Source organism: Cucurbita maxima, unplaced genomic scaffold (assembly GCF_002738345.1).
Source record: "Cucurbita maxima cultivar Rimu unplaced genomic scaffold, Cmax_1.0 Cma_Scf00036, whole genome shotgun sequence".
NCBI classification, from domain to species: Eukaryota; Viridiplantae; Streptophyta; class Magnoliopsida; order Cucurbitales; family Cucurbitaceae; genus Cucurbita; species Cucurbita maxima.
In genome coordinates, this window is record NW_019272052.1 from 1,126,177 (window position 1) to 1,151,977 (window position 25,801).

The window sequence follows — 25,801 nt, forward strand, 5'->3', positions numbered from 1 at the left end:
TCACCCAAAAGATTGTGCTTAACGTCGCATCTGATCTGACACCAAAACACCACCATCCCCTTCTTCGAAATCAAAAAAAAAAAGAAAAAAAAAAGAAAAAAATCCTCTAAAACCCCAGCATTTAAAATCCTAAACCCCATCGATTTCCCACTTTAATTCTTACTAAAGTTCAAAAAGAAAACAAAAACAAAAATAAAATATGACTGTGATTACAGAGAGCTGGGTTCATCATCACAGGCATTGCAATGGCAAATGTTTTTGTTTTCCTTCTTCTTCTCTGTATTTAATCCTTAAATCAAACTGGGTTCGCTTATTATATTTTTATTCATCTCAGTTCCAACATCAATTTCAATGGCGAGAAATTTTTTCTGACTCGCCACACTGCCTCTTCTGCTACTGCTACTGCTGCTTCCTATGCTTTCACTACTGTTTGATTTTGGGTTCTATTTCCCTTTTTTTCCTTTTTTTCTTTTCCATTTTTTGTTCGTTTCCACTCATGCCCACATCTCAGTCGCACTTGCTTCTCTTGTTTTGATTCTCCCTAGAGAGAGAGAGAGAGACGTCTATCTATCACTCTTGATGGAACGAAACCTTCCGTCAAAACCTAATTCCATTATTCTTTAATGGGAGAGAATGCTCTAAGATCACCAAAAGATATGTAGCTCTCTGCTTCTTCTACCCTCTTCTTCTTTTTCTCTTTTGTTTGCACTTGCCGTGATTCTCTGGGATTTTTCCTTTTTCGGGTCTGAAATGAATTTAATGGGTGAGAGATTGAGTATTGTGTGGTGGTAACTTGGGTTTGCCTGTTTTGTTATTTTGGGCTTTCTGGGTGGGTTGGGGGAGGATTGGAGCTTTGTCTTGTTGACAATGGAGGTTAGTTCTGAGGGAGAGAAGAAGCCACCACCACCTGTGGAGGCGACGAAGATCAAAAGGAAAATGAAGACTGCTTCGCAATTGGAAATTCTTGAGAAGGCTTATATGGGTGTGTGGTTTCTTTGTTATAACTCCTTTTCTCTGTGGAATGAACGAATGGAGGTTGTTCCTTTGTTGAGTTTATTGTGAATTGCATTTGTTTTGATGTTGATGTAGGGGAGCCTTATCCATCGGAAGCACTACGAGCTGAGTTGTCGGTGAAGCTGGGATTGTCGGATAGGCAATTACAGATGTGGTTCTGTCACCGGAGGTTGAAGGACCGGAAGCCGCCACCAGTTAAGCGACCAAGGATGCCTTCTCCAACCATGACGGTAGCTGCAGATGTGAACCCAGTTGGGGGAAGTGGTGAGAAGAATGAGAGCACTTCAGGATTGGGGAAAGGGTCAAATGCATATGCTCATCCAGTGGACGTGAGGCCTGGAGTGGCTGTTGCGAGGATTGGCCTTAACTTACCTTCAATGAACAGGTTCTATGAGTCGCAGCAGTCTATTGCAGAGCTCCGGGCCATTGCTTTAGTAGAGGCTCAGCTAGGAGAAGCTTTGAGGGAGGATGGACCAATTCTTGGCATGGAGTTTGACCCTCTGCCACCAGGGGCATTCGGGGCACCGATAGGTAAGATTGATTATTTGTACAAACAACCCATGATTTCAGTTGTTCTTTAGGAATTTTGGATAATCTGTTTAAGGGTCGTTGTGTTTACTGCTGTTTGTGTTTTTGCAAGTAAATACTATTGTTTTCAGACACTTGAGTGAGTGTTTCATGTTGCTATAGGAGTCACTGCTTTCAGTGATGATGAGAAGAAAACCGGACAGTTTTTTGAGGTTAGTAAGCAAAGAGATATAGAGCAGATTGAGGTCAGTCTTCCTTCTTTCATTCACATATTATCACTCTTTTGCTCTGAAATGAAGCTAAAACGGTGTCTTTCCTTTGTCCTTTTTATTTCATAGCATCATCAGATGTCTGGGAGGACTCTGCACGAATACCAGTTTCTTCCAGAACAGCCAACTGCAAAATCTGATGAACACGAGAGAGATATCTCATCTTACCATTATGGTACTCATGCAAATGTTCATAGTATCAGCAGGACTCTGCCGATGGCTTCTGGACACTCATTTTTGCATGGACATGAACAAATGTCCTCCAGCTATTGTTCTCAAGTTCAGATGCCCAACCTGAATATAGTTGCTCAGCAAAGCAGACGGAGCCACAACTTAGTATCTTCCATGGGCGAGCATGATAATAGTTTATGCAGGAGTTCTCTTGTAAATATTTCTATGAATCCTCTATATGGCACTCACTCAACTTCTCATCCAGAATTTACATCCGTTCTATCTGATAAGAGGGTCGTTCGTGGAAACAATGTTGTATGGATTGAAAAGAAGAGCAAGGTATAGTGAAGATGTTATAATTTTATAGTTTTTACAAATAAAAATTTATTTCTGTATTTGTTTCAACAAGAATGATGAGGCCAGAATAGCACGGGAAGTTGAAGCTCATGAGAAAAAGATGCAGAAAGAACTAGAGAAACAAGATGCTCTGAGGAGAAAGGTCTTATATTTATCTTTTGTGAATTATACCTTACATGTTTCTTGTGGAAACTCATCCTTTTTTTTTTCCCTCTCTCTCTCTCTCTAGAGAGAAGAGCAGATAAGGAAAGAAATGGAAAGGCATGACCGAGAAAGGCGAAGGGAAGAAGAAAGACTGTTGCGTGAGAAGCAAAAGGAGGAAGAAAGATGCCTAAGGGAGCAAAGGCGTGAAATGTTGAGGAGAGAGAAGTTCTTGCATAGAGAGTCCATTAGAGTCAGTTTGGTGGCCCATAGCTAATTGTATTCTTCTTGTTTTATTAATTAAGTGATTTACTTCCCCAAAATGTATATATATTTAGGCTGAGAGAATTAGACAGAAAGAAGCACTGCGCAGGGAAAGAGAAGCAGCAAGGCTTAAAGCTGCCAATCAGAGGGCCGCTGCTCGCCAGATGGCTAAGGAATCAACAGAACTTGCTGAGGATGAACGCCTGGAACTCATGGAGTTAGCTGTGTCAAGCAAGGGATTACCTTCAATAATGTCTCTTGATCAAGAAACTTTAGAAAATCTGGAGTTATTTAAAGGTTTATGTTTCTATTAACTTCCATGATTGTTTAAATTCATTGACTATCAAGAATGTTCTTTCCCTTGCACGAAGTGACCATTTTTCAACTTCTTTTCATTAGTCAGCAACTTAGCTATTGACATAAGTTGCATGTAGATATGCGGCCAAACTTTCCACCTGAATCTGTGCAAATGAAAAGGCCTTTTCCAGATCATCCTTGGATTGAATCTGAAGCGAATGTGGGAAACCTTCTCATGGTAAGATTTATTAGGTTTTCTATTTGTTTTCATTCTTTTAGCATTGATTGAGAGTATTCTGTTCCCTCTGGCTGGGAGGCATATATTGCCATTGAAGAAACTGTTCGAAAATGATCTATTATATGAATGCTGAACTGTTATGTGTATTTCTAGGCGTGGAAGTTCTTGGTTACTTTTGCTGATGTTCTTGGCCTTTGGCCTTTTACTCTTGATGAGTTTCTTCAAGCTTTTCATGATCACGTAAGTTCTTGTCTTAAAACTTTCTTGATCTATAACCCGACTTTTGAATCTGCCTTGTGATACTCATCATTTATTGCCCTACAATATTTCAGGACTCAAGGTTATTAGGTGAAGTACACATTGCTGTTCTGAAATGCATCATAAAAGATATTGAGGATGTTGCTAGAACCTCCTCTATAGGTCTAGGATTCAATCAGAGTAGTGGTGCCAACCCTGGAGGTGGCCATCTGCGAATAGTTGAAGGGGTGAGGCTCCTTGGTGGTTATTACTACTCTTAAAGTTTACCCATGTTTCTAATATGGTTCTTTGTTCATCATCAAGTTGCGTTGTTGGCACTCTATATCAGGCATATGCTTGGGGTTTTGACATATGCAGCTGGCAGCAACATTTAAATCCTTTAACATGGCCTGAGATACTTAGACAGTTGGCCTTATCAGGTGGGTTAGGTCCTCAACAGAGGAAAGGGGGGAATGCTGAACCAGCACATCATGATGAAAATGAGGTGAAATTCTTTTGCCCAGCTTTGAAGAATGTGAAAGCTGCTGACTATTTATTTTAAGTTTTCATCAAGATTTTCTTCCTTGATTGTGATAGGGGATATGATGTGAATATACAGTTGAATGCTTTTTCTATTTTATGTCATTTTTGGGTATGAAGCATTAATCCAGCATATCAGGATCACAGTTTGACCTACAAATTGATTTCATTTACAATGGCATAGAACAAGCTTATCTAATTTTCGAGGTGGAACATACTTTTTTCTTAGTTTGTAACTTTGTACATTCACAGCCCCAAGTGGCAGTGCCCCTCCTAAGATTTGTTAAAATAATTTTTCTTGATCAACGTTAATTGTGTTTTTTATTCAGGTTCTTTAGCTAGAGTCACTCTTTCCTAGATCTCTAGGCTTTGTTTTCTTTTATTGTCTCTGTTTAACATATGATCTCTTATCAGGTGAAAAAAGAATACTGTTAATTTTTTTTTTTATTAAAAAGGTTTCCTATTTCTATTTTCTCTTGCTCCTTGTGAAGCAGGGTAATGATGTTGCAGACATCATTTCAAATTTACGCAATGGTTTGGCTGCAGAAAAAGCTGTTGCTATAATGCAAGAAAGGGGATTCTCCAATCAACGCAAATCTAGGCATCGGTTGACTCCTGGAACTGTAAAATTTGCAGCTTTCCATGTTCTTTCTCTTGAAGGAAGCAAAGGTCTTAATATTGTTGAAGTTGCAAATAAAATTCAGGTACTTGGTGAAAATTAAACGTCTGAAATTTATCCTTTCTAATGTTTACGCTATTAATTTGCTGTCTCTTTTCAAGAAATCTGGACTTCGGGATCTTACAACAAGCAGGACACCAGAAGCTTCTATTGCTGCTGCATTGTCTAGAGACTCAAAATTATTTGAAAGGACTGCTCCTTCAACGTATTGTGTCCGCTCTCCCTATAGGAAAGACCCTGGCGATGCAGATGCCATACTTTCTACTGCAAGGGAGAGAATTCGCACATTCAAAAGCGGGATTTTGGATGGTGACGATGCTGAAAGAGATGATGGCTCAGAAGTTGATGTTCCTGAGGATGCTGAAGTTCATGATTTGGGCACTGGAGGAAATTTAACAAAAGAACATCAAAGTCCTGAAGTATGCCCTCTAGATGAAATGACTTCTGTTGCAAGTGGAAATGGATGTAATGAGATTAGAGATATTTGTAAAGTCGGTATGGAGAATGGTGGTCCTTATACATCTATCCTGGACATCAAAGGTAGGGTAAAGGGGGAAGAAAGTCCTCCCGTTGAACAACCTATTTTTATTTCTGGAATTTGCACCGGTCAATATCAAGAAGATTCAACTTCTGATGAAGGTGATCATGGCGAACCTTGGGTCCAGGGTCTTACTGAGGGAGAGTATTCTGATCTTAGCATTGAGGAGCGACTTAATGCACTATGTTCATTAATTGGAGTGGCACTTGAAGGAAACTCAATGCGAACCATCCTTGAAGTATGTCTCTGCTGCACTTTCGACATAACTTGATAAAAACGCCTTCAGTCCTTTTGTTTCTTTCATCTTATGGATTCCATGTCTTACAGGAGCGTCTAGAGGCTGCAAATAGTTTGAAGAAGCAAATGTTGGCAGAGGCGCAAATTGACAAGCGACGCGTCAAAGAAGAGTACGTCTTGCAGATCCATGACTCTTTGAGTGTGGGAAACAAGTCTGAATTTAAAACTATGTCGTCATTGGATGCAACAAGGCTCAGTGCAATTCTAAATATTGGGGAAGAAAATAGAGAAGGACCATTAGACACTGGTTTTCAGCAAGAGGACTGTCATAGTTCACATAATAATTGCCCCTCGGACGGACTGCAAGTGCAAGATGTACTTGTTGAGGCAGATAATTCACAGCTTCAACATTCAGTAGTAGCGGTTGAAAAGTCAAGGTCACAAGTGAAATCTTATATTGGACACAAAGCAGAAGAGATGTATGTGTATAGGTCTTTACCTCTTGGTCAGGATCGAAGGCGTAATCGATACTGGCAATTTACTTCATCTGCTTCTCGAAATGAGCCTGGTAATGGCAGAATTTTTGTTGAGTTGCATAACGGGACTTGGAGGCTTATCGATTCTGCTAAGGTATTATATGTCAAATTCTTACATGTAACATAACTAATGTTTTAACTAAAGTTTTGATGCCACTCTTAACTAAAATTCAAGTGAATGTGAAGCAAAATTTCACTAGCTTCTGCATTGTCCGATATCATCCCAAAAAAAAGAAAGTCTCATTAGGATGATCTCAATTAACTATAAATTCAGATATCGCGATCCATTGTTCATCACATATATTGAAGATTGAAAGCGTGGCTAAGGTTCTCTGTTTGTTGATTGTTATCGAACTGTTGGATGTCCATGCAGGGATTTGATGCTCTCTTAGCTTCTTTGGATGTTCGTGGGATCAAGGAATCTCATTTGCATCTCATGCTACAAAAATTAGAAAAATCTTTTAAAACAGCTACTAGGGGGAATATACTGACAGATGGCCAGAGGACGGGTGAAGATGCTGCTGGCCATCATTGCAATGCTCGTAATAATGGTCCTAGTAGTACTGTATATGCAGATAACCATGATGGATTTGAAAGTTCAACATCCTTCAGAAGTGAGGCTGAAGAAACTGGTTCAGATACGACCGAATCATTAAAGAGATACCTTGATTTCGAGAGCTGGATGAGGAGAGAGTGCTTCAGTCTTTCAGTTCTATCCGCTAACAAATATGGAAAGAAGCAGGGCACACAATTACTAGGTATTTGAGATCTTATCAATTCATTTATTCTGAAAATTTCCACCACTGTTGTTCTTCCATCTTATATTTTCCTGAACACATGGTCCAACGTATAGAGAACATTGGTCTATCTTGGTGTTCATCTTCCCCCTTGAGGATTAGATTACTTAAGATGCTGTTGACTTTGATTGAGGTGAGTTCCCTTCAGTTGTAGTGTAGCTTAAACTATTTATGTTGACTGTCATTTATGGTGCAACTGTCATTTTTCTTATTTGGCTCAGGTTTCCATTCCAGGGGAAGCTTTTCAACCATCCTGGACAGATTTCGAAAGAAAAACTTGGAGTTCAAAACTTCTGTCTTCATCCTCTGCTGAGGACGTTCTTCAGGTTAATATCTAAATGCACTTGATCACCTTTTCCCTTTTTCATCTGTGCCATTCCCCCACTCGAATCCTTTTGTTAGATGACGCACTATTTCGTTATACCACAACTATAAGATGTAAGGAAGTTCAACAATCTCGAGAGTATGTGTATGCTACAAGAGTGACGGTTCGCTTCTTGTTCATTGGGACTCATTGTAACACGACCAATATGACTCCTACTTGGGCACCCCTCCATTTTATACTATTAGTTATGGTACTCATTTTCCGGATGTCTTGGTTCTGATATTTGTTGGTTGGTTCTATACTTGAAGATTTACAAAATTGTCAAGGGATTTTCCCCGTATTTCTTTAGTTAATCTTTTGCATTTGTTTCCTAACATCCTTGCTTTCAGATTCTGACTCTGTTGGAGAATGGCATTAAGCGGGACTTTATGTGGTCTAACTATGAGACCACCTATGAATTGTTGGCTTGCGTCAACCCACCAGGAAGTTACACTTGTCATAGTTCTTTCCCTGAAACAGTTCCAGTTCTTCCATGGATACCACTTACAACGGCTGCTGTGGCATTGAGGCTTTTGGAATTTGACGCTTCCCTCTCCTACATTCTGCAGCAGAAAGCTGAGTCTCAAGCTCAGGGGTCAATGGACATAAAAGTGAGTCTTTCATGTTCATGTCCTGAATTTAGACTAAATCAAATAGACTGCTTTTGTCATTGTGCGTTCTTAACTTCATTGAGATATAGAGGTAGAAAGTATTGTCCCTCTCTAAGAAGGATGGACACGGGACACAACGTGAATACGTTTAGACTTACAAATCTGAAATGTGGTTACTAGAAGGATGCAAGAGGGAGAGGGAATACAATTTTATATACATGTTTTGCAACTTTGCGGGTCTGAGTTTTTCATTCACATTTACATTTATACAAGATAGGGAAGCAATTACCGAGTTAACTAGCCACATTGTTGTGGCCGTGTGGCCTAAATGTGTTTAGAACTTGTTTGTGCATGTTCACATCGTCCATACCTGCAACAGTTCGTGTAGTACCTTGACATGGCTTATTATTCTCCTAACACTTAGTTCATTGGTAGTACGAGTAAAAACTCATTCTAAGTTTGTTTGATTTAGTTCTGATCTGACATCATTCTTTCATTTTTTTTAGCCCTTGTCAGATTCTGCAACTGCTGTAATTTCAAATGATCATGTCAAAGAAGCAAACTTGATATATGGCGGGGTTGGACCCTCAAGCTCTGATTATGGACAACTAGGTAGCAAAAGAGGACATGGACGTATCAGAGGTGCAAAATCACACAAAAGAACCAATAGCATGAGGCCTGTATCTGATAAGAGTACTGGCAACAACCGAAAAATATTAAGGCAGGTGCTTATGTGGGAGGACGGACAGGTGGAAGAACAGGGAGGATTTAGGCGCGGTCGTCGGAGTGCTAGAAGCAGGCAAAAATCAGGAAGGAAGATCAAGTTTGGCTCTGAGGGAGGTCATCCTGAAGAAACTATCAATGAAACATCAAAATTATCTCTGGACAACAGTCATGAATGGAACGATGATCAGAACATAAGGATGCTGCAACGAAGTGATGGAAGTCCAAGCATTTCTCATAGGTTGATTTCCATTGATAACAGTGGTAGAGTGGAATATGATGATATGCTGGTAGATGACCGTGCTCGATCTTGGCAAGCTGGCTATCTACCGACTAGCCGAAGTTACGAAATGGATGAAGACAGAGAGGATGATCTCTCTGCTGATGGAGAGAGGGGTAACACCATGGACGAAGAATACAAAGAGTACGATCTTTCTGATGGAGGGAGGGGTAATGTCATGGACGAGGAACGAGATCTTTATGTTGAACATTGTACGAATGGGGAGTACAATGAAGAAAGTAACAGGAATTTAGAGGATAATATCGTATCAGACGAAGAGATACAATCCGCCTCCTCAGATTACAGTAACTGAAACAGGATTTGTGTTCTTTGTTGGATTTAAGGCTGTGGCACAATCCTGAAAATGGAAGTGTCGGAACACCCCCTGTTTTGCCCACGTTCGGGAAGTGGATAGCAACCTAAGGACTAATGCAGTGTCATTGTACAATACCATCCTGTTCATCTTGCAAGCGGAAGCTGATGATTAATAAGAATATGTACGTTTTCTAACAGAAGAACAGACTTTGTCATTTTAATAGCTTTATTGTCACCGCCACAATGAATGTACATCGCCCTCTTTTCAATGGGTGTGATATGAGATAACTAAAATAGTTCTACAGAAGTTCAGAATCTCCGTAATCAGATCTCTCCAGCATTCACTTATTTCAGGTAAAGAAATAATTTGGAGTTACCCTAAGGAGACATATTTACGAACAAAAAAGTTGCTTAAATACAAAAAACAAGATGGACCCATTTTAGCAAAACTTTCAAACACTGTATTCGCAATGAGTGGTTCCTGGGTTGATTACAGAAAAGCCAAGCCAACAAATCATAATATTACTGACCCAAGAGTTTCTTGATCCCAGCCTTCTGCTCCGTAGTCAGCCTTGAAGGGAACTTGATGCTAAATTTAATTCTCAAGTTCCCCTTCTTTGTTGAATCTTTCTGCATAGGCATTCCTTCTCTTGGGACGACCTCCTCGTAGCTTGGATTTATCACATTGTTGATCGGGATCGTTTGACTTCTCCCATCCAAGGTGGTGAGATGGACAGTGTAACCAGTCAACGCCTCGGCCAATGATATCTTTTGCGTGACAATTAGGTCGTTTCCATCGCGAGTGAACACACTGTGTGGCTTCTCGTCGATAATGAAAACAAGATCTGCAGGTATTACATTAGGCTGCTCGTTCCCTTTCTCGGGAAATGTGATCTTTGTTCCTTTCTTCCAACCTGGTTTTATGTCAATTGTTAAGATCTCTTCCACTGTTACAATCTTCCTGTACATACAAAACGAACGAGAGAAAGTGAGAGGGCAATGGATGAGTGTATATACAGCGAAGCAGAGGGGGAACATGCAGCTTAAAATGAACATTCAATCCACGAAATCCACCAAACAAAAACTATTTTTCCTACATAGCAGGAAACATGAATTTACCAGTTCACAAGGGTAACAGACAACTAGCCAAACTCATCCCACAAGAGCAAATATTCAAGGGGATGAATAGCAACAATCCCAGAGTAAATGGTAGCATTCTTAAAGCTGAAGACCACACATTGCATATCCACACAAACATGCATTATCAAACAACATTCCATTTAGGAAAATGAAAAGGAGCAGCCATTCTGATAATCTAACAATACTTTTTAAACTCTTCAAAAGCTGAAGTCAAGTTAATGGAAGCTATTGAAGCCAAGTTTGAGCACGCAAGGGAATGCAATCAAATCTGTAGAAGTGCAGCAAAGAAAGATGATTACCCGCTCGTGTCTGAAACTTCTCGAGATATTTTCATTTTCTTGGTAGTTCCTTTGTACAAATCTTCAAGGCTACAAGGCAATTTGTTCTCAATTGGAGGAGCTTTACGAGAAGCAGCTTGGCTCATGGATCCTCCCCCACCTTCTCTAAAAGACGTAAATATATCATCACCAAAAATGCTACTTGAAAATCTTGGTCCCCCTCCCATTCCTCCAAACGGGTTCGAAGACCCAAAAAATTCCGCATAAATATCTTCAGCATTTCGCGGATTGAATCTAAATGTTGATGACCGGTCGCCGGTGGGAAAGAAGGAAGCTCCACCAGGACCACCAGCATCAGGCGGCGGCACCTGACCCTTTAAACCCTCTTCACCATATTGATCATAGATTTCTTTCTTCTGTGGGTCGCTAAGAACCTAAATTCAACATCGAAAAAGAGCCAAATCTAACATAAGGTAACCGAGATATCCAGCGATTTAGACAAAAAGAAGAAGAGGAAGGAATTCCATTGGTATTGACATTCAAGATAAGACATAACAACCAAACCCCATGAAATTTCAACGCCGTCGAGTCTAAGAATCTGATAGATCGATCTACACAAAGTCATTGGATTATTATTCGGATTAAGTGACGAAAGACGAACCTCATAAGCTTCAGAGATCTGCTTAAATTTAGCCTCGGCTTCTTTCTTGTTATTTGGGTTCTTATCAGGATGCCATTTCATAGCGAGCTTCCTGTAAGCCTTCTTCAAATCATCATCTTTGGCATTCCGATCAACTTGTAAAACCTTGTAATAATCGATTCCCATTGCCCCCTTCACTTTCCCTCTCCAGAACCTCCTCCTTTCTGGCGATGATGTTCTGTAAGAATCGAGGTGGGATTTTGCGCATTAGAAGCTCGGATTGTCCGATTGAGCAAAACCTTTAGAAACTTCCAGAAATTATCTTTGGGCAACCTTTGTGTCAAGTTCCAAAAAATAGGTCATTTTAGTTTCCATTCATGAAAATGGGCTAATTTTCAAAATGCTGGTTCTTTTAACCTCATTAAAAAGGTGAAAAGATATTTATACCCCTCTCTTTCCCAACCAAGTGGAAAGACATTTATGTCCCTACATTATTTTGTCATTTGTTAATGGTTAGCCCAAAAGAACATAGAGGAAATATTTTGTTATTGTTTACGTGGGAAGGGTGTGGAGGGAATATCTGGATTAGGGTTATTCAGTATGGTTTATAGAATGAGAAATTACCCTAAAATCTCAGCTACGGAAACTTTTGGCACGATGAATGCATGAACATGAAGGGTATTAAGGTAACTTTTCAACCATTTTGTTGGCTCGACCAAAAATTAAGAGATTAAAAAAAATAACTGAAAATCATGTTTCTAATTATGAGACTGTCGTTGAAATATGAATTCCGATGGGGAATCTGACCAAAAAATATAACAAATTATATTCATTAGTCGAATTTAAGATGATTAAGAAATAACAAGACCAAATTTGTCTCTAAACCTCGTCTATTGGGCTTCGACCAAGCCCAAATCATGAGGATTCATTGGTGGACAAGTGGCTCTACCGTTTCCATTTTGTCAAAGCAAGGCCCATGTTACTCCGGCCCGGCCCAGTCCAGACAAATTATTAATCCGCATAGAAGGCCCAAAGCCCAAAGCCCAAAGTCCATTGTGCAATCCTTATCCACCAAACTTGCCTTTATTTTCAAACTTAAAAAGTAGAGTTTTGAATTCAAATACAAATAAAGCAAAAAGTCAAAGAGTTTCTTCCCCTCCCTCATCAATGAAAAGCCAACACAAACTGTTACAAAAAGAAGAGCTGTCGTTGTTGTTCCTATGATTACGCCATGGATCCCTTAATGAATTTTCTTCAACTTTACTCAACAATTCTTCCAAAGCCCTAAACCTAAATCTTCCCCTTCCAATTCATCATACCCTTTCCCTTCCCCTTTTTACCCAAACTAGTTGAAATTCATCCTACCTTTGTTCGAGTATAGCTATTATTAATGTTTTTTTTAGTGCAACAAATGTGATGTGCAAGAATTTTAACTTCTAACCTCAACTAAATGAGTACATACTAATTGTTGTCACTATGCTTGTGGTATAGAAGAATGACTAGCTACCTGTTTCGGCCTTAGTTTGGACATTTTGGCATACATTGGAACTCGTTTCGACCCTAATCAAATCCCTCCATTATGCCTGAAAACCCGTCCTCAAAATGGATCTAATTGCACTTCACGCTCCAAAGATAATGGGTTGATTGGGTAATTTGAAAGAAGATAAAGGGCATTGTTGGTAATTGATTCGGTGCCCAATTCAAACCCATCTCTTCTACTATCCATAAGAAAGCAAGAAAGTGTTTACACCACCAAATTTAACTACTAAAGGAAAAACAATGCCACCTTTTGACTGTGGAAGATTCTTTTTGTTTTTTATTTTTATTTTTAGTTTTTTATAATATATATATATATTGCGTGATTAAGTTTGATAATTTTATTATTATTATTATTATTATTTGAAAGTTCGGTCGAAATGACGTAACTAGTTTAAACGTGTTTAAAAAGTTCATTAATTTTAAAAAAAATGTTTTAAAAAATATTTAAGTAATAAACGAGTTTATATGCATCAGGGTGTAATTGAATTCTAAATTTTTAATTAATTAATTAATTAGATATAAACGTTAGTGTTTTTTTCTTTTTGGCAGAAAAATTAGGTAGGCCTGTAATGGTGGGCATTCAAGTGCACAGCACATGCAGCGTGCACTATATTTCCACTACCATTATGTTTCGTCTGCCCCACACCCTTCTTCTAATTCCCTCAATCCCCGCATAATTCATCGCCCGTAAATCCCATATATAAGTTCAACCATAGCAAACCATAGATTTTCGTACCTTTTTCTTCCTCTCTGCATTGCATCAGGATCACTTCCATGGCTATGGCCGCTTCAATTACGTTCAAGCATCTCCCCTTCATCTTCCTCCTTCTCTCCTCTGTTCAAATCGAAGCCAGAGTCAACAAATTCTTCAGCAAATTTATCCACGCTGATCGCGATGTTGTTCTTCCCGTAGCCTTTTCCCCAGCGCCGGTCTCTGTTCCGCCTGAGATATCTCCATCTCTGGCGCCAACGCCAGCTCCCGCGCCGTTTTTCGACGAATCGCAGAATGCTTACGGTCTGTACGGCAGTGATGCAGACGACAGCGAAAGTAGCCGGACGATCACAGACGTGGAAGAGGAGATTCTCGCGGAGGACGGTGAGGACAAGAAGACCCACAAATCTGGCTATCAGACGAATTTACACACTGACAATTTCGAAAGCCCTAAAAGATACGAGAGCAGGAACGACGGGAACAGTGGATATAGAAATTCCGAGTACGAGAGCAACAATGATCACAGAAATTCCGAGTACGAGAACAACAATGAACACAGAAATTCCGAGTACGAGAACAACAACGAATACAGAAATTCCGAGTACGAGAACGACAACGAGCACAGAACTTCCGAGGACGAGAACAACAACGAACACAGAAATTCCGAGTACGAGAACAACAATGAACACAAAAATTCTGAGTACGAGAACAACAACGAACACAGAAATTCCGAGTACGAGAACAACAATGAATACAGAAATTCCGAGCACGAGAACAATAATGAATACAGAAATACCGAATACAAGAGCGATTTCGAGAACAGCGGCGTCAGAAATTACCAGTACCAGAGCAATGTCGAGGGCGATGGCTACAGAAAGAGGCGATACGAACCGACGGAGCAGCAAGGGATGAGCGACACCAGATTCATGGAGAACGGAAGGTACTATCACGAAATTAACTCAGGAATCGGAGAAGAAAACAAATCGTACGGAAGCAAGAAGTATCCGAACGAGTTCGATTCCATGGAGGAGTACGAGAAGAGTGAGGGATTTCTTCCTTGATGCATAGGGAGAATTTTAGGGTTTAACTTAAACTTGAACCCCTGAATTTATGGAGGTTTTTTTTTAAAAAATTATTGTTTGTGTGTGATTTTAGTGTTCATCTTTTGAGTTGTGATTGTTTTCGCACAACTTGAATCAATGTTCTTGGTGTTTGAATGTTGTTTAACATATGAAAACAGGTATAGCAATACTTGGATGCCTAGCTGGGCTCCAACCAGCTTGGATGATATTGGAAAATTTTTGTGGAAAAAAGTGTGTTATTTTGGACTATGGACATGTAAAATGTTATTTCCTTAATGAAAAAAAAAAAAAAAAAGTAAAAATTGAAATAAATGATATTATAGAATAAAAAATAAAATAAATTTTGAATTTCCAAGTTAATTTTGAAATTCATCTAAAAAAAAAAAGTATCAGCATACATTAAATAAAATAAATTGTAATAACTATCTTAAATATTTTTAATAAAATTGAAATATAAAATTGAGAATTAGAATAATGTGAATCTAAGTCAATTTGAAATATAAAATTGAATTTAGATGGATTGTTACATATTTTAATATATTTGATATATAACATAATAAAAACCTCCCCAAACTAAAACTCTCAGAATTTGCACGTCTTCTCTCGCTTTTAGTCTTTATTAGACGAGAACCATCGATGTTTTAATGGGCTGCCTCAAGTAAAGCCCAAAAGACGAGTCCAATAAAAACGGGCCGCTTGACTATCTTGGGCTTTTTTTTACCAATTTGGGCCTATGAATATCCTCATGAAGCCCATTTTTTTAAGATCGAATATAAACCGACCCGACTCGGGAGCAGAGAAAACCCCCTCTAACACCCCAATTTTAGTTTCTTGCTCAGGAGGAAAAGGAAAAAGCAACTCCCTTCGTTTATATTCTTCTGCAGGCGATCCAATCCCAGGTTATTCGGGACAATTTCTTCCATTTCCAATCCTGTTACTGATTTTGTTCACTCCCTTTGTTCGCATTCTTCATTTTCCTCCTGCTCGATCTTCCCCTCTCATTCGAGGGCTTTGATTCTTTTAGTCTTCTTCTCTGCACAATGGCGCGTGACCCAAATGGCTCTGCTGGCGGCGGTGCCAGTAACAGCTCCCAGCGCGAGGAGGCCACTTTGAAAGTCCCATCGAAGGACCCGAAGAAGAAGGACGATAAGAAGGAGGAGGATCTGGTATGGTTCATTCAATTCTTTGTTACTTAAGGGCTTGGTTTCTGTCTGATTTCCAAGAAATCAGAAGAATCACCCAAATTGGAACTGGATGGACGGTGGCTTTGGTGTAAACTTTTTTTAGTGTACTCTGAAAATTTTCTACTGAGCTTTGCTTAAGTCGTTTCTTTACTTATAAGAGATTATTTGCAGTATGAGTTGAAGCGAGGGAATATTTAGATCAGTTCATGTGCGATGTTAGTTTTCCCTCTTATGTTTCCTGTAGTACGTGGCGTATTGATCTGACATGGGTTATTGCGTGCACAGTCGGAAGAGGATCTGGCTTTGAAGCAACAGTTGGAGCTGTACGTGGAGAGAGTTCAGGACCCCGATCCTGGGTTGCAGAAAGTTGCACTTGAGAGTATGAGGTTCGCATTCTTATTTATAGTTCAGTTAAAACAGAAACCGTTACTTTAAAGCTATCTTACCCTGCTCGTGGATGTTTGCAATTATGATATAGATTGATATACCGGATTGGATAGGTTTATGAATCGTGCATATTTTCTTCAAGGCCTTCATATTTTGAACTTATTTGATAACTTATAATTCCAGGCAGGAAATTCGAACCTCCACAAGCTCCATGACTTCTGTTCCAAAGCCTCTAAAATTCCTTCGCCCACATTATGGAACTTTGAAAGCTTATTATGAAACAATGGCAGACTCGGATTTAAAGGTGGTTTACTCTCAGTATTATAATCCACTATTGATTTGGTTTTTCTATAAGAAAAATGTAACTCTACTTGCTTCTCTATTGCAGAAATACATGGCGGACATACTATCAGTATTAGCACTGACAATGTCTGCAGAGGGAGAACGGGTTTGTTTGCTTTCCTTAATATTGATCGCCATGTGTTTCTTTTGTTTCTTTGTTTTAATATCATGTGCATGGAGCATTTTCTCTGTTTTTGATGTCTCTGTGTCTTACTGTCTCGTGTTTATGCCTTATTCTTGCTCTATTGCGTGGGCTTATGCAGTCACACTTAAATATAAATAATTTCTTGTCGAACTTTCTCAGGAAAGCCTTAAATACAGATTATTAGGTTCAGAAGGTGATATTGGTTCATGGGGCCATGAGTATGTAAGGTGAGCGCATGATTAGTACAATATTCTTGTGCAACTTATTACATGGTTCTTTGTCAGAAGGTATTATCTGTATTATACTCATTATTTCCTAAAATATATTGTAACCTCAGGAACTTGGCTGGAGAGATTGCTCAGGAATACACCAAGCGGCAGGTAGTGACAATTCTATTCGAATATGCAATAACTTTTTTTTTTTCCTGACCTAATTAATAGATTATAACATAAATATGCTTGTCTTTATGCTGATCGTATATTTAATTTTATTGTACTAATTAGGAAGTGTAACTGTTGCTTTCTTTACTTTCTTTGTTTCAGGGTGAAGAGGCTCCCATTGATGATCTGATGGAACTTGTTCAAGAAATTGTTGCTTTTCACATGAAAGTATGTCTGCATAACAAGTCAACGGATCAACTTTGTTTGAACCTTCTTTGGACACTAAGCCATAGTTTTCTGTAGATAATGTAATACTGTTAGCAAATGGCATCTCTAATTATTTTTATTGATCTTCAGCACAATGCCGAACCTGAAGCTGTTGATCTCTTAATGGAGGTGAGATACTAATTTTTATTTTATTTTTGTTTTGGGTGGGATGGGGAAAAGGGTATGGCTGACTGAATTTATTCATGTGACTTGTACCAGGTTGAAGATCTTGATCTGTTAGTAGAGCATGTTGACAATACAAATTTCAAAAGGACCTGTATCTATCTTACTAGTTCAGCCAAGTATGTCAGCTCATCTTCTTGAGTTATTGTAGTACACATAATTGCACTTCATTTTTACTACTTGTCTAGGAATTATTGTCTGATATGAACGGTCATGTTTTCAAGCTTGTTTGGGCTCTCTGTCTAAATTTCTTCGTGATTGATGCCCTTTCTTAATTAATTTCAATTCAAGTTTTAGCTGAACTATTATTTTTCTGAAGAATATGATGGGCGTCTGTCATGTTTATGGATTTGAAGCAACTGCGTCATGTTTGTTTTACTATTCTTTTAAAGAAAATGGCATACTTTATTACTTTTTGAATGCTGTGGTATTATATTATGATGATAATTAAATATGCTACCTACAGTGAAAAACTTTTCAATTTTAAATAGGTGTTTGGCTAATCCAGGTGTTGTGGTGGGGCTTTTTTTTGGGGTTTTGGCTTGAGACTAAAAGTAAGATTTTTGGAAGGGTTCAGAGGTCTTGGGTATAGGCTTAATTTGTGTTAGGTTTAATACCTTTTGGTGTTGGCCTCAAAGGTTTAATTATCCAAAATGCTCAATTTTAGATGGGAGCTCATTTGTGCATAGTTAGCATGGGTTATTTTTTTTTAACCTTTTTTGTTGGGCTTGTATGCTTTCCTGTATTCTTTTATATTTTCTCGATGAGACTCAATTTTCCATTAGGGAGTCATAATATATGATTATTATTTATTCACAAACTTATAACCTCTAATAGTGTTAGTTTTTCCTTCTCCATTTTTTGAATCCTTCTCCTTGATTATGGTATTTAACATTGCCAACATCACAGATATCTTCCTGGACCTGATGACATGCTAGCTTTGGACATTGCATACATGATATATCTAAAATTTGAAGAGTATACCAATGCACTTCAGATTGCATTGTTCCTTGATAACTTGCAGGTTTTCCCTCTATTTTAACCTTGAAATTTTTGCCCATTAATGTCAGTTCGGGACTTGAGTATTATTATGTTATATCATCGGGAGTATAAAGTATCATCCTCGTTTCTTGGTGAAAGATGAGGAATTTTAAGCAGTTTTTTTCCCTTGTGTTACATACCTAGTATATTTGAACTACTTAACCATCGAATTATGTTGAAAACCTCTTTAAATTTCATTTTGTTTCAGTATGTCAGACAGATCTATCAAGCCTGTGATGATATGCAGCGTAAAAAGCAGTTTTCGTACATACTCGCTCGACAGGTAAGTTCTGATAATCTATATATTAATTGTTATGCTATTTAGTGTCAGTTTATTGGATCTATTTTCTGATGCATTGATGTTAGGCATTTTGTGTGCACTTTATTTTGTATAAATGCTTAGAATCTGAATCTGAATCTGAATCTCAAAATTGTGTAGTACTTTTGCCATATTGCCCCTTGATTCCTTTGGACTTCAAGAGATGATTGGGTGGGGTACCAGTTTGTATAATACATTATGGTGCATGTATATCACTAATTACTATTATCGGTTGGTTATTGGATTATTTTGGGAGAGAGAATTTATGATTTATGAATGGTTGACATGACTAGTTCGTCAGTGACCGACTATTATCTTATCATTTTGTGCCATTAAGAAAACTTTTTTCTTCAATTAACTTCTTTTTTTGTTTTCATACAGGGTACTAGTTTTGAGCTTGATGACGACATGTGTGCAGATGACGACGAGAGAGAGGCAATGCAGGAAATCATCAATAATGCCAAAATAAGTGAAGGTTATCTCACCCTTGCTCGTGACATTGAGGTCATGGAGCCTAAATCTCCAGAAGACATCTATAAGGTTATCTCACCCTTGCACGTGACTGCTATATCCACATTCTCATTATACTGATTTCTGTCCTTGAAATATTTCAGGCACATTTGCTTGATGGCAGGGCTAGTGCTGGTGCAAGTGTTGATTCTGCTAGACAAAACTTGGCTGCTACCTTCGTTAATGCTTTTGTGAATGCTGGCTTTGGTCAGGTAAGAGATGTTCAATCAATGTGCAGAAGAAGTGGCATGTTACTTCGGGCTTCATATTATTTGTTATTGTCATTCCAGGATAAGTTAATGACAGTTACACCAGATTCATCCAGTGGCGCTTCTTCAGGAAATTGGTTATTTAAGAATAAAGAACATGGGAAGATGACTGCTGCAGCAAGTTTGGTAAGTTTACATCATTTCTGTCTTCCCATTTTGTTTAGCATCTGGTTTTGTCTTATCATTTATCATCATGATCACAGGGTATGATTTTGCTTTGGGATGTGGATGCTGGACTTTCTCAAATTGACAAATTTTTGCACAGCAATGATAACCATGTTGTTGCTGGAGCATTGTTGGGAGTTGGTATTGTCAATTGTGCTATCAAGAATGATTGTGATCCTGTGAGTCTTTTTTCTTTATTGTTCAGAACGTTGGAATCTATTTCAATTTTCTGAACTGTCTTCCCTCTTTTCAGGCATTAGCACTTTTAATAGAATACGTTGACAAAGAAGATGCATCCACCCGTATAGGTGCAATAATGGGGTTGGGCATTACGTATGCAGGAACTCAAAATGAGCAGGTTACCACCCATCTTTCCTTTTTCTGTTTGTAGGCTTAGTGGATGTCAGAACAATGAATATCTTTTGAAAATCTCCTTCTTTTTCCCTGCAAAGTGATGCTTTGGGATTTCTATAATGTTTTGCTTTTGTACCTCTAATTATACAAACTTTTCTGGGTCATTTTGACAATTTTCAATTAATTTAGTTCAAAAATTAAATTTTATTAATATTAACATTTTTTTTTATGTATAGCATATTTAACATATCTACGGGTTTGACAAATCCCAAAATCAGGTTTTTCCTCTGGGTTTTATGCTTTTCGTTTCTTTCCCATTGGGAGAATGTATGTTGGAGCTTTTTTCTTCATTTTCATGTATCGATGAAATCTCTCTCTCTCTCTCTCTCTCTCTCTCTCTCTCTATATATATATATATATATATATATATATATACACACATACATACATACATATATGTATATATACACATATATATAGTGTAACTACAAGTTTGTGGTATAAGATATTGTAATGTACGTTTTCACAGGTCAATGATTTTTTTCCCATTCCTTATTGATACTCTTGCATTTTGTATCCTTTCAGCTGCGGCTAAAACTGACCCCTATATTAAATGATTCAAGAGCTTCACTTGATGTGATTGCATTCTCTTCACTCTCATTGGGTTTAATATTTCTTGGCTCCTGCAATGAGGAGGTTGCCCAAGCAATTATATTTGCATTAATGGATCGAAGTGAGTCTGAATTGGGAGATGCTCTAGGTCGCCTTCTACCACTTAGCCTTGGTCTTCTATACCTTGGAAAGCAGGTGCGACTGCAGTCTGCTGTGAATACATTGTCTATCGTAATTATGATTATTTTCCTGTGTTTTAAGATTTGACCTTCAACTGATGCTTTAGGCATCATGCATTTTGAGGAAGTTAAGGCTTTTCCTTTATTACTTCCTTCTCTTGGTTCTAACAGGAAAGTGTGGAGGCCACAGCTGAGGTTTCCAAGACATTTAACGAGAAAATCAGAAAATACTGCGACATGACATTGCTCTCCTGTGCATATGCTGGAACTGGGAATGTACTTAAGGTATGCAGTGTAGTTTTATCAATGTATAAACATAATGCACCAACTTAGCTGTCTATCTCTCCCCCATTTAGGTTCAAAACCTTCTTGGTCATTGTTCTCAACATCTTGAGAAGGGTGAAACTCACCAAGGAGCTGCTGTTCTTGGAATTGCAATGGTGGCAATGGCTGAAGAACTGGGTTTGGAGATGGCAATTCGTTCATTAGAGCATCTTTTGCAGTATGGGGAGCAAAATATTCGTCGTGCTGTTCCCTTGGCTCTTGGTCTCCTTTGCATTTCAAACCCCAAGGTCAGTATGATGTGTTTTTTGATGAAGACCTGGTATGTTCTGATCTATTCTATAATTTTCGAACTATAAAGTTTTCCAGCCAAATAAGTAGAGGGGAAAAAGATAGTAATTGTAAGGGTCAAGAGCTCTATCATTTCATGAAACAGTTCACAGTAAGGTAATAAGGCTTAAAGCATGCTGCAAATGCTCCTATACAGCAAACACTCCTATACAGCAAACACTCCATCCTAATATAGAGAAGTATGCCACATATTCTTACTTCTAATGAAGATGCTATATTGAGCTAAGCGAAGACTTCTTAGCGAGTTGGTTCTTATAAGGATGCCATATTGAGGCCAAATTTAATTGTATGACTGGATTATTTGACCAGGTTAATGTTATGGACACGTTAAGCAGACTCAGCCATGATACAGATTCTGAAGTAGCAATGGTGAGATTCGAGTTTTTGGTTCATTTTAGTTTCTTCATTGCTTTTGTAGAAATTCAATGTTAAAATTCTTAAATGGATGTTACAGGCAGCAGTGATCTCCTTAGGTTTGATTGGTGCTGGAACCAATAATGCAAGAATAGCTGGCATGCTTCGAAATCTTTCGAGTTATTACTACAAAGATGCGAGCCTTCTTTTTTGTGTAATGATGCCTATGAAATTTTCCATTTTGGAGTTCCCTTTTTACTTGGTGTGAAGAATTAGTGTCTGATACCTTCATTTTGTAAATGTTTGCAGGTCAGGATTGCCCAAGGGCTTGTACATTTGGGGAAGGGCCTGTTAACTCTTAACCCCTATCATTCTGACCGATTCTTATTAGCACCGTCAGTGACTGCTTTGGAGAAACCTAGTTCTATTAGTCTTATCTTTTTGAAGTTTTATGTTTTATCATCTTGTTTCATAGTATGTACTCCTCATTGCAGGACCGCGCTTGCAGGATTAATAATCGTGTTGCATGCATGTCTTGACATGAAAGCCATTATCCTGGGGAAATATCATTATGTGCTCTACTACCTTGTTTTGGCAATGCAGGTCCGTCTTGGTTGATTATCTCGTGTCATTCTGTTTACTGGTTTTCTATTTTTCCCCCCTTCTGACTTTCAAGTATGACAGCCGAGAATGCTGTTGACTGTGGATGAGAATCTCAAGCCTCTTTCGGTACCTGTTCGGGTGGGTCAGGCTGTTGATGTCGTTGGACAGGCTGGTCGTCCAAAGACGATCACTGGTTTTCAGACTCACTCAACCCCAGTTCTTCTTGCTGCTGGTGACAGGGCAGAGCTGGCCACTGAGAAGTACTAGAACTAGCCATATAGTTTGTGTAATTTTTTCCTGACTTCGATAAAACATAAGCTAACTTTAGCTGTCTTTGTTCAGGTACATCCCTCTTTCTCCAATCCTAGAAGGATTCGTCGTTTTACAGGAGAACCCAGAATACAGAGAAGAACAGTAATAGCAAGCCATTGTAAGTAGGAACGGACAAAACACTGCTGCTTGATATAGTTCTAACCAGGATGTTGGTGGACGTAAAAAGCATGATGCGGGATGTGGTTCGAGTTTAGTTACGCTCGTCGTAATGTCATCCAACCAGTGCATTTGTAGCTTTGATGAACAGCCATGAGTTCGAAAGAGGAAATGTGCCTGAATTGATTGAGTTAATATTTCATGGTTAATACTTAGTTCCCCTCGACTTGGGATCTTTTTGTATTGATTTTTAGAGAATAGAAACTCTCTTCATTTGCTTAGTTTAATTTGATGCAATGACGATATCGAGTCACCTTTCGTTGTTTTGGGTTCTTGAACATTCCAGTGTCCCGTGGATTGTTTTGTCTATGATACAAATTCCTCGTAAGGCGGATGTTCAAAATTACTCTCGAGCATGTAATCCTTTTTAAATGTTAGTTTCATACTATTATAACTAATTTTGAATGATTAAAAATATATCTGAGAGTGATTTTGAATGAGTTATCACATAAAAAAAACTTATAAAGATTTAATCAATATTTTTTAAAATAATTATACACAAAATTAGAAGTTTGAGTTATGAAGATGTTACAAACAAAATTAAAATGGATAGTTTTATTAATCAACTTTTAAATTTTATAAATTAAATAGACATAATTAAAAAGGGAGAAACTATAATTTAGCCAGAGGGCCAGGGGCGGAAACGTAATTCGTCACTTTATGGTATATTTGAAACTTTGATTTTAAAATAATTTATTTGGGCAAACTCTTGTAAAATTGGCCTATCAGCGCGGGGTTTACCTTCTTCTTCAACCTCGGTTCTGCATCGCTCACTCTCCTTAGGGTTTTTTTTTTCCCTCAACAATGAAGGTCAAGGTAATATCCCGCTCCACTGATGAATTCACTCGAGAACGAAGCCAAGACCTCCAGGTGATTCACCTGTGCATACTGTCTATCGACGTTTCTTTCTTCTTTTTTTTCTGTTGAATTTCTCTCTTGCTACAAGAATTGACGTTGTATCGCTACCATTAGAGGGTATTTCGGAACTTCGACCCCAGTCTCCGTACGCAAGAGAAGGCGGTTGAGTATGTCCGTGCACTTAATGCCGCGAAAATGGACAGGGTAATGTTATGATTTGAAACTATTGTTTCAGGCTGCTGGATCGTTTAAACTTTCGATAAATGAGTAAACACTCTCATGCTTTCTATGTTTTAGATGTTTGCAAAACCATTTATTGGAGCAATGGATGGGCATTTAGACGCCGTTTCATGTATGGCAAAGAATCCTAATCACTTGAAAGGGATATTTTCCGGTTCGATGGATGGAGGTAAATTATTTAGTACTTCAGCTGCTAGGTTAATGTTTTTAATTTTGTCTTCTTTTTATTTCTTACTCTGATTGTTGGTCGAAAGTTTTCGGAAAATTTCATGTGTTTAATTCTTGTGGTGCGTTGGAACCATTTATAATTGCTGTTGTTGGTACTTATATTATAAGCTTGTTATTTTCTATTTCCAGCACTGACGTTCTATTGAGATGCAATAGTCGGGGCAGTCAACTGTCTAAATATCCATCCTTTTTTTCCCCATTTTAATCTTATGTAATCTCCATCAGTGAATGGTACTGCAATATTCTTGTTGCATTCAAACAATGATATTAATTTTTCATGCATATCGACTTTTTTTGCCTTCTTCTAAGAAATTGATTTTATGTCAACAGATATTCGCCTCTGGGATATTGCTAACAGGTAATATGATGTCTTCCAACCTTTCGATCTATGCAATATTGTTTTATAGCGACCAATTTTTTTTGACAGAAATTAAGCTGTAATTAAAAATCCTGAAATAACTGCTAACCTTCATACATTGTAGGCGAACCGTTTGTCAGTTTCCTGGACATCAAGGTGCTGTTCGAGGCTTGACTGCATCAGCCGATGGACGCATCCTGGTATCATGTGGGACAGATTGCACGTAAGACACCATTTTATAGATGTATTATTCTATGTAATTTAGAATGTTAGACCGTCATATTTTTCTACTTGGGACCAAACCTTCTTTTTTGTGTTTTTTAGTGTCAGGTTATGGAATATCCCAATTCCCACTCTGAATTCATATGTGACTTCGAATAATTCATCTGAGGTTTGTTCTTGAATTACCTGTGTGTTGTAATGCGTGAATTATTTATATATTTCCTACTAACATTTTGAAACCCATACATTCAAGCCTCTAGCAGTTTATGCCTGGAAGAATGCTTTCTGGTAAGCTACTAATTTAGACATTGGTTTAGCCCTTCTTCTGCTTCTTCTTTTGAAGTTGGATTTTGAGCCCATAGTTTCTGATTTATAGGGCTGTTGATCATCAGTGGGATGGAAATCTTTTTGCTACAGCTGGTGCGCAATTAGATATCTGGGATCACAACAGGTATTCATCACCATTCACTTCATTCAGTACTTTCTTTTTTCTCGTTATATATTGAAGATATTTCTGAATTCTTGTTTATAGGTCTCAACCGGTGAGTAGTTTTGAGTGGGGAACAGACTCAGTTATCTCTGTCCGTTTTAATCCTGGAGAACCCAATATCCTGGCAACATCAGCTAGGTAAGCATGATCAGTCGTGGTCAAACCACCACTGATTCATTTGCTTGCATACAAATTCCAGTTTACTCTATAGTCTATGCTGCCAATTCGAGTATAGCTTGATGGATAAGACACCAACTATCATTTCAGAGGTGGATGACTTGATTTTCGAACTTCCCTACTTTTTAACTATAAGTAATAATGGTCTATGCATGTTAATCACTTTTAATTAGTTGTAATTAGTTTTAATTAGTTTTAACTAAAAGTGGTTTTCGAACTTGGCAATTTTTTTTTTTTTTTTTTTTTTTTTTTTTTTTTTTTTTTTTTTTTTTTTTTTTTTTTTTT

The 25,801-nt window shown here is 38.2% G+C and overlaps 5 protein-coding genes across 6 annotated transcripts in view; 4 read left to right on the top strand and 1 right to left on the bottom strand.

Moving 5' to 3' along the window:
- The first annotated feature begins 81 nt into the window (after nt 1-81).
- On the top strand, nt 82-9,388 carry LOC111468095 (homeobox-DDT domain protein RLT2-like). The gene is given in 19 exon segments (XM_023113155.1): nt 82-982; nt 1,090-1,545; nt 1,705-1,787; nt 1,881-2,321; nt 2,392-2,481; nt 2,569-2,733; nt 2,819-3,041; nt 3,179-3,279; nt 3,433-3,519; nt 3,612-3,764; nt 3,866-4,021; nt 4,548-4,760; nt 4,837-5,511; nt 5,601-6,140; nt 6,420-6,807; nt 6,810-6,976; nt 7,065-7,169; nt 7,558-7,818; nt 8,325-9,388. Coding segments are annotated over 19 exon segments (5,229 nt in total). The 5' UTR covers nt 82-867; the 3' UTR covers nt 9,135-9,388.
- Nucleotides 9,389-9,451: 63 nt separating this feature from the next.
- Nucleotides 9,452-11,584, bottom strand: LOC111468241 (dnaJ homolog subfamily B member 1-like). The gene is made up of 3 exons (XM_023113395.1): nt 11,216-11,584; nt 10,576-10,988; nt 9,452-10,097 (listed from the first exon to the last, which is right to left on the bottom strand). The coding sequence occupies exons 1-3, from the start codon at nt 11,378-11,380 to the stop codon at nt 9,659-9,661; spliced, it is 1,017 nt and encodes a 338-aa protein (XP_022969163.1). The 5' UTR covers nt 11,381-11,584; the 3' UTR covers nt 9,452-9,658.
- A 1,778-nt stretch (nt 11,585-13,362) lies between these two features.
- On the top strand, nt 13,363-14,773 carry LOC111468248 (protein E6-like). 2 transcript variants are annotated; one of them, XM_023113404.1, is made up of 2 exons: nt 13,363-14,056; nt 14,219-14,773. In XM_023113404.1, the coding sequence occupies exons 1-2, from the start codon at nt 13,508-13,510 to the stop codon at nt 14,504-14,506; spliced, it is 837 nt and encodes a 278-aa protein (XP_022969172.1). In that variant the 5' UTR covers nt 13,363-13,507; the 3' UTR covers nt 14,507-14,773. The 2 variants fall into 2 exon arrangements, with proteins under 2 accessions (XP_022969172.1, XP_022969171.1); XM_023113403.1 differs by having other exon boundaries at nt 13,371-14,773.
- A 568-nt stretch (nt 14,774-15,341) lies between these two features.
- On the top strand, nt 15,342-23,289 carry LOC111468113 (26S proteasome non-ATPase regulatory subunit 2 homolog A). The gene is made up of 25 exons (XM_023113189.1): nt 15,342-15,693; nt 15,997-16,097; nt 16,282-16,402; nt 16,487-16,546; nt 16,745-16,812; nt 16,923-16,965; nt 17,128-17,193; nt 17,323-17,361; nt 17,452-17,534; nt 18,325-18,439; nt 18,665-18,739; nt 19,157-19,315; nt 19,390-19,497; nt 19,576-19,680; nt 19,758-19,898; nt 19,973-20,077; nt 20,659-20,880; nt 21,036-21,149; nt 21,221-21,436; nt 21,807-21,866; nt 21,952-22,065; nt 22,161-22,246; nt 22,346-22,454; nt 22,536-22,714; nt 22,797-23,289. Exons 1-25 carry the CDS (start codon nt 15,568-15,570, stop codon nt 22,870-22,872), a joined length of 2,691 nt encoding a protein of 896 aa, XP_022968957.1. The 5' UTR covers nt 15,342-15,567; the 3' UTR covers nt 22,873-23,289.
- Nucleotides 23,290-23,655: 366 nt separating this feature from the next.
- LOC111468188 (DDB1- and CUL4-associated factor 13-like) overlaps nt 23,656-25,801 on the top strand; it is a 5,045-nt gene continuing 2,899 nt past the window's right edge. The window contains exons 1-9 of the mRNA XM_023113317.1: nt 23,656-23,813; nt 23,916-24,005; nt 24,099-24,210; nt 24,600-24,627; nt 24,752-24,850; nt 24,952-25,018; nt 25,103-25,137; nt 25,226-25,300; nt 25,382-25,477. Of these exons, the coding sequence (XP_022969085.1) occupies nt 23,748-23,813; nt 23,916-24,005; nt 24,099-24,210; nt 24,600-24,627; nt 24,752-24,850; nt 24,952-25,018; nt 25,103-25,137; nt 25,226-25,300; nt 25,382-25,477 (668 nt within the window). The 5' untranslated portion in view covers nt 23,656-23,747. The remainder of the gene's footprint in view (nt 23,814-23,915; nt 24,006-24,098; nt 24,211-24,599; nt 24,628-24,751; nt 24,851-24,951; nt 25,019-25,102; nt 25,138-25,225; nt 25,301-25,381; nt 25,478-25,801) is intronic.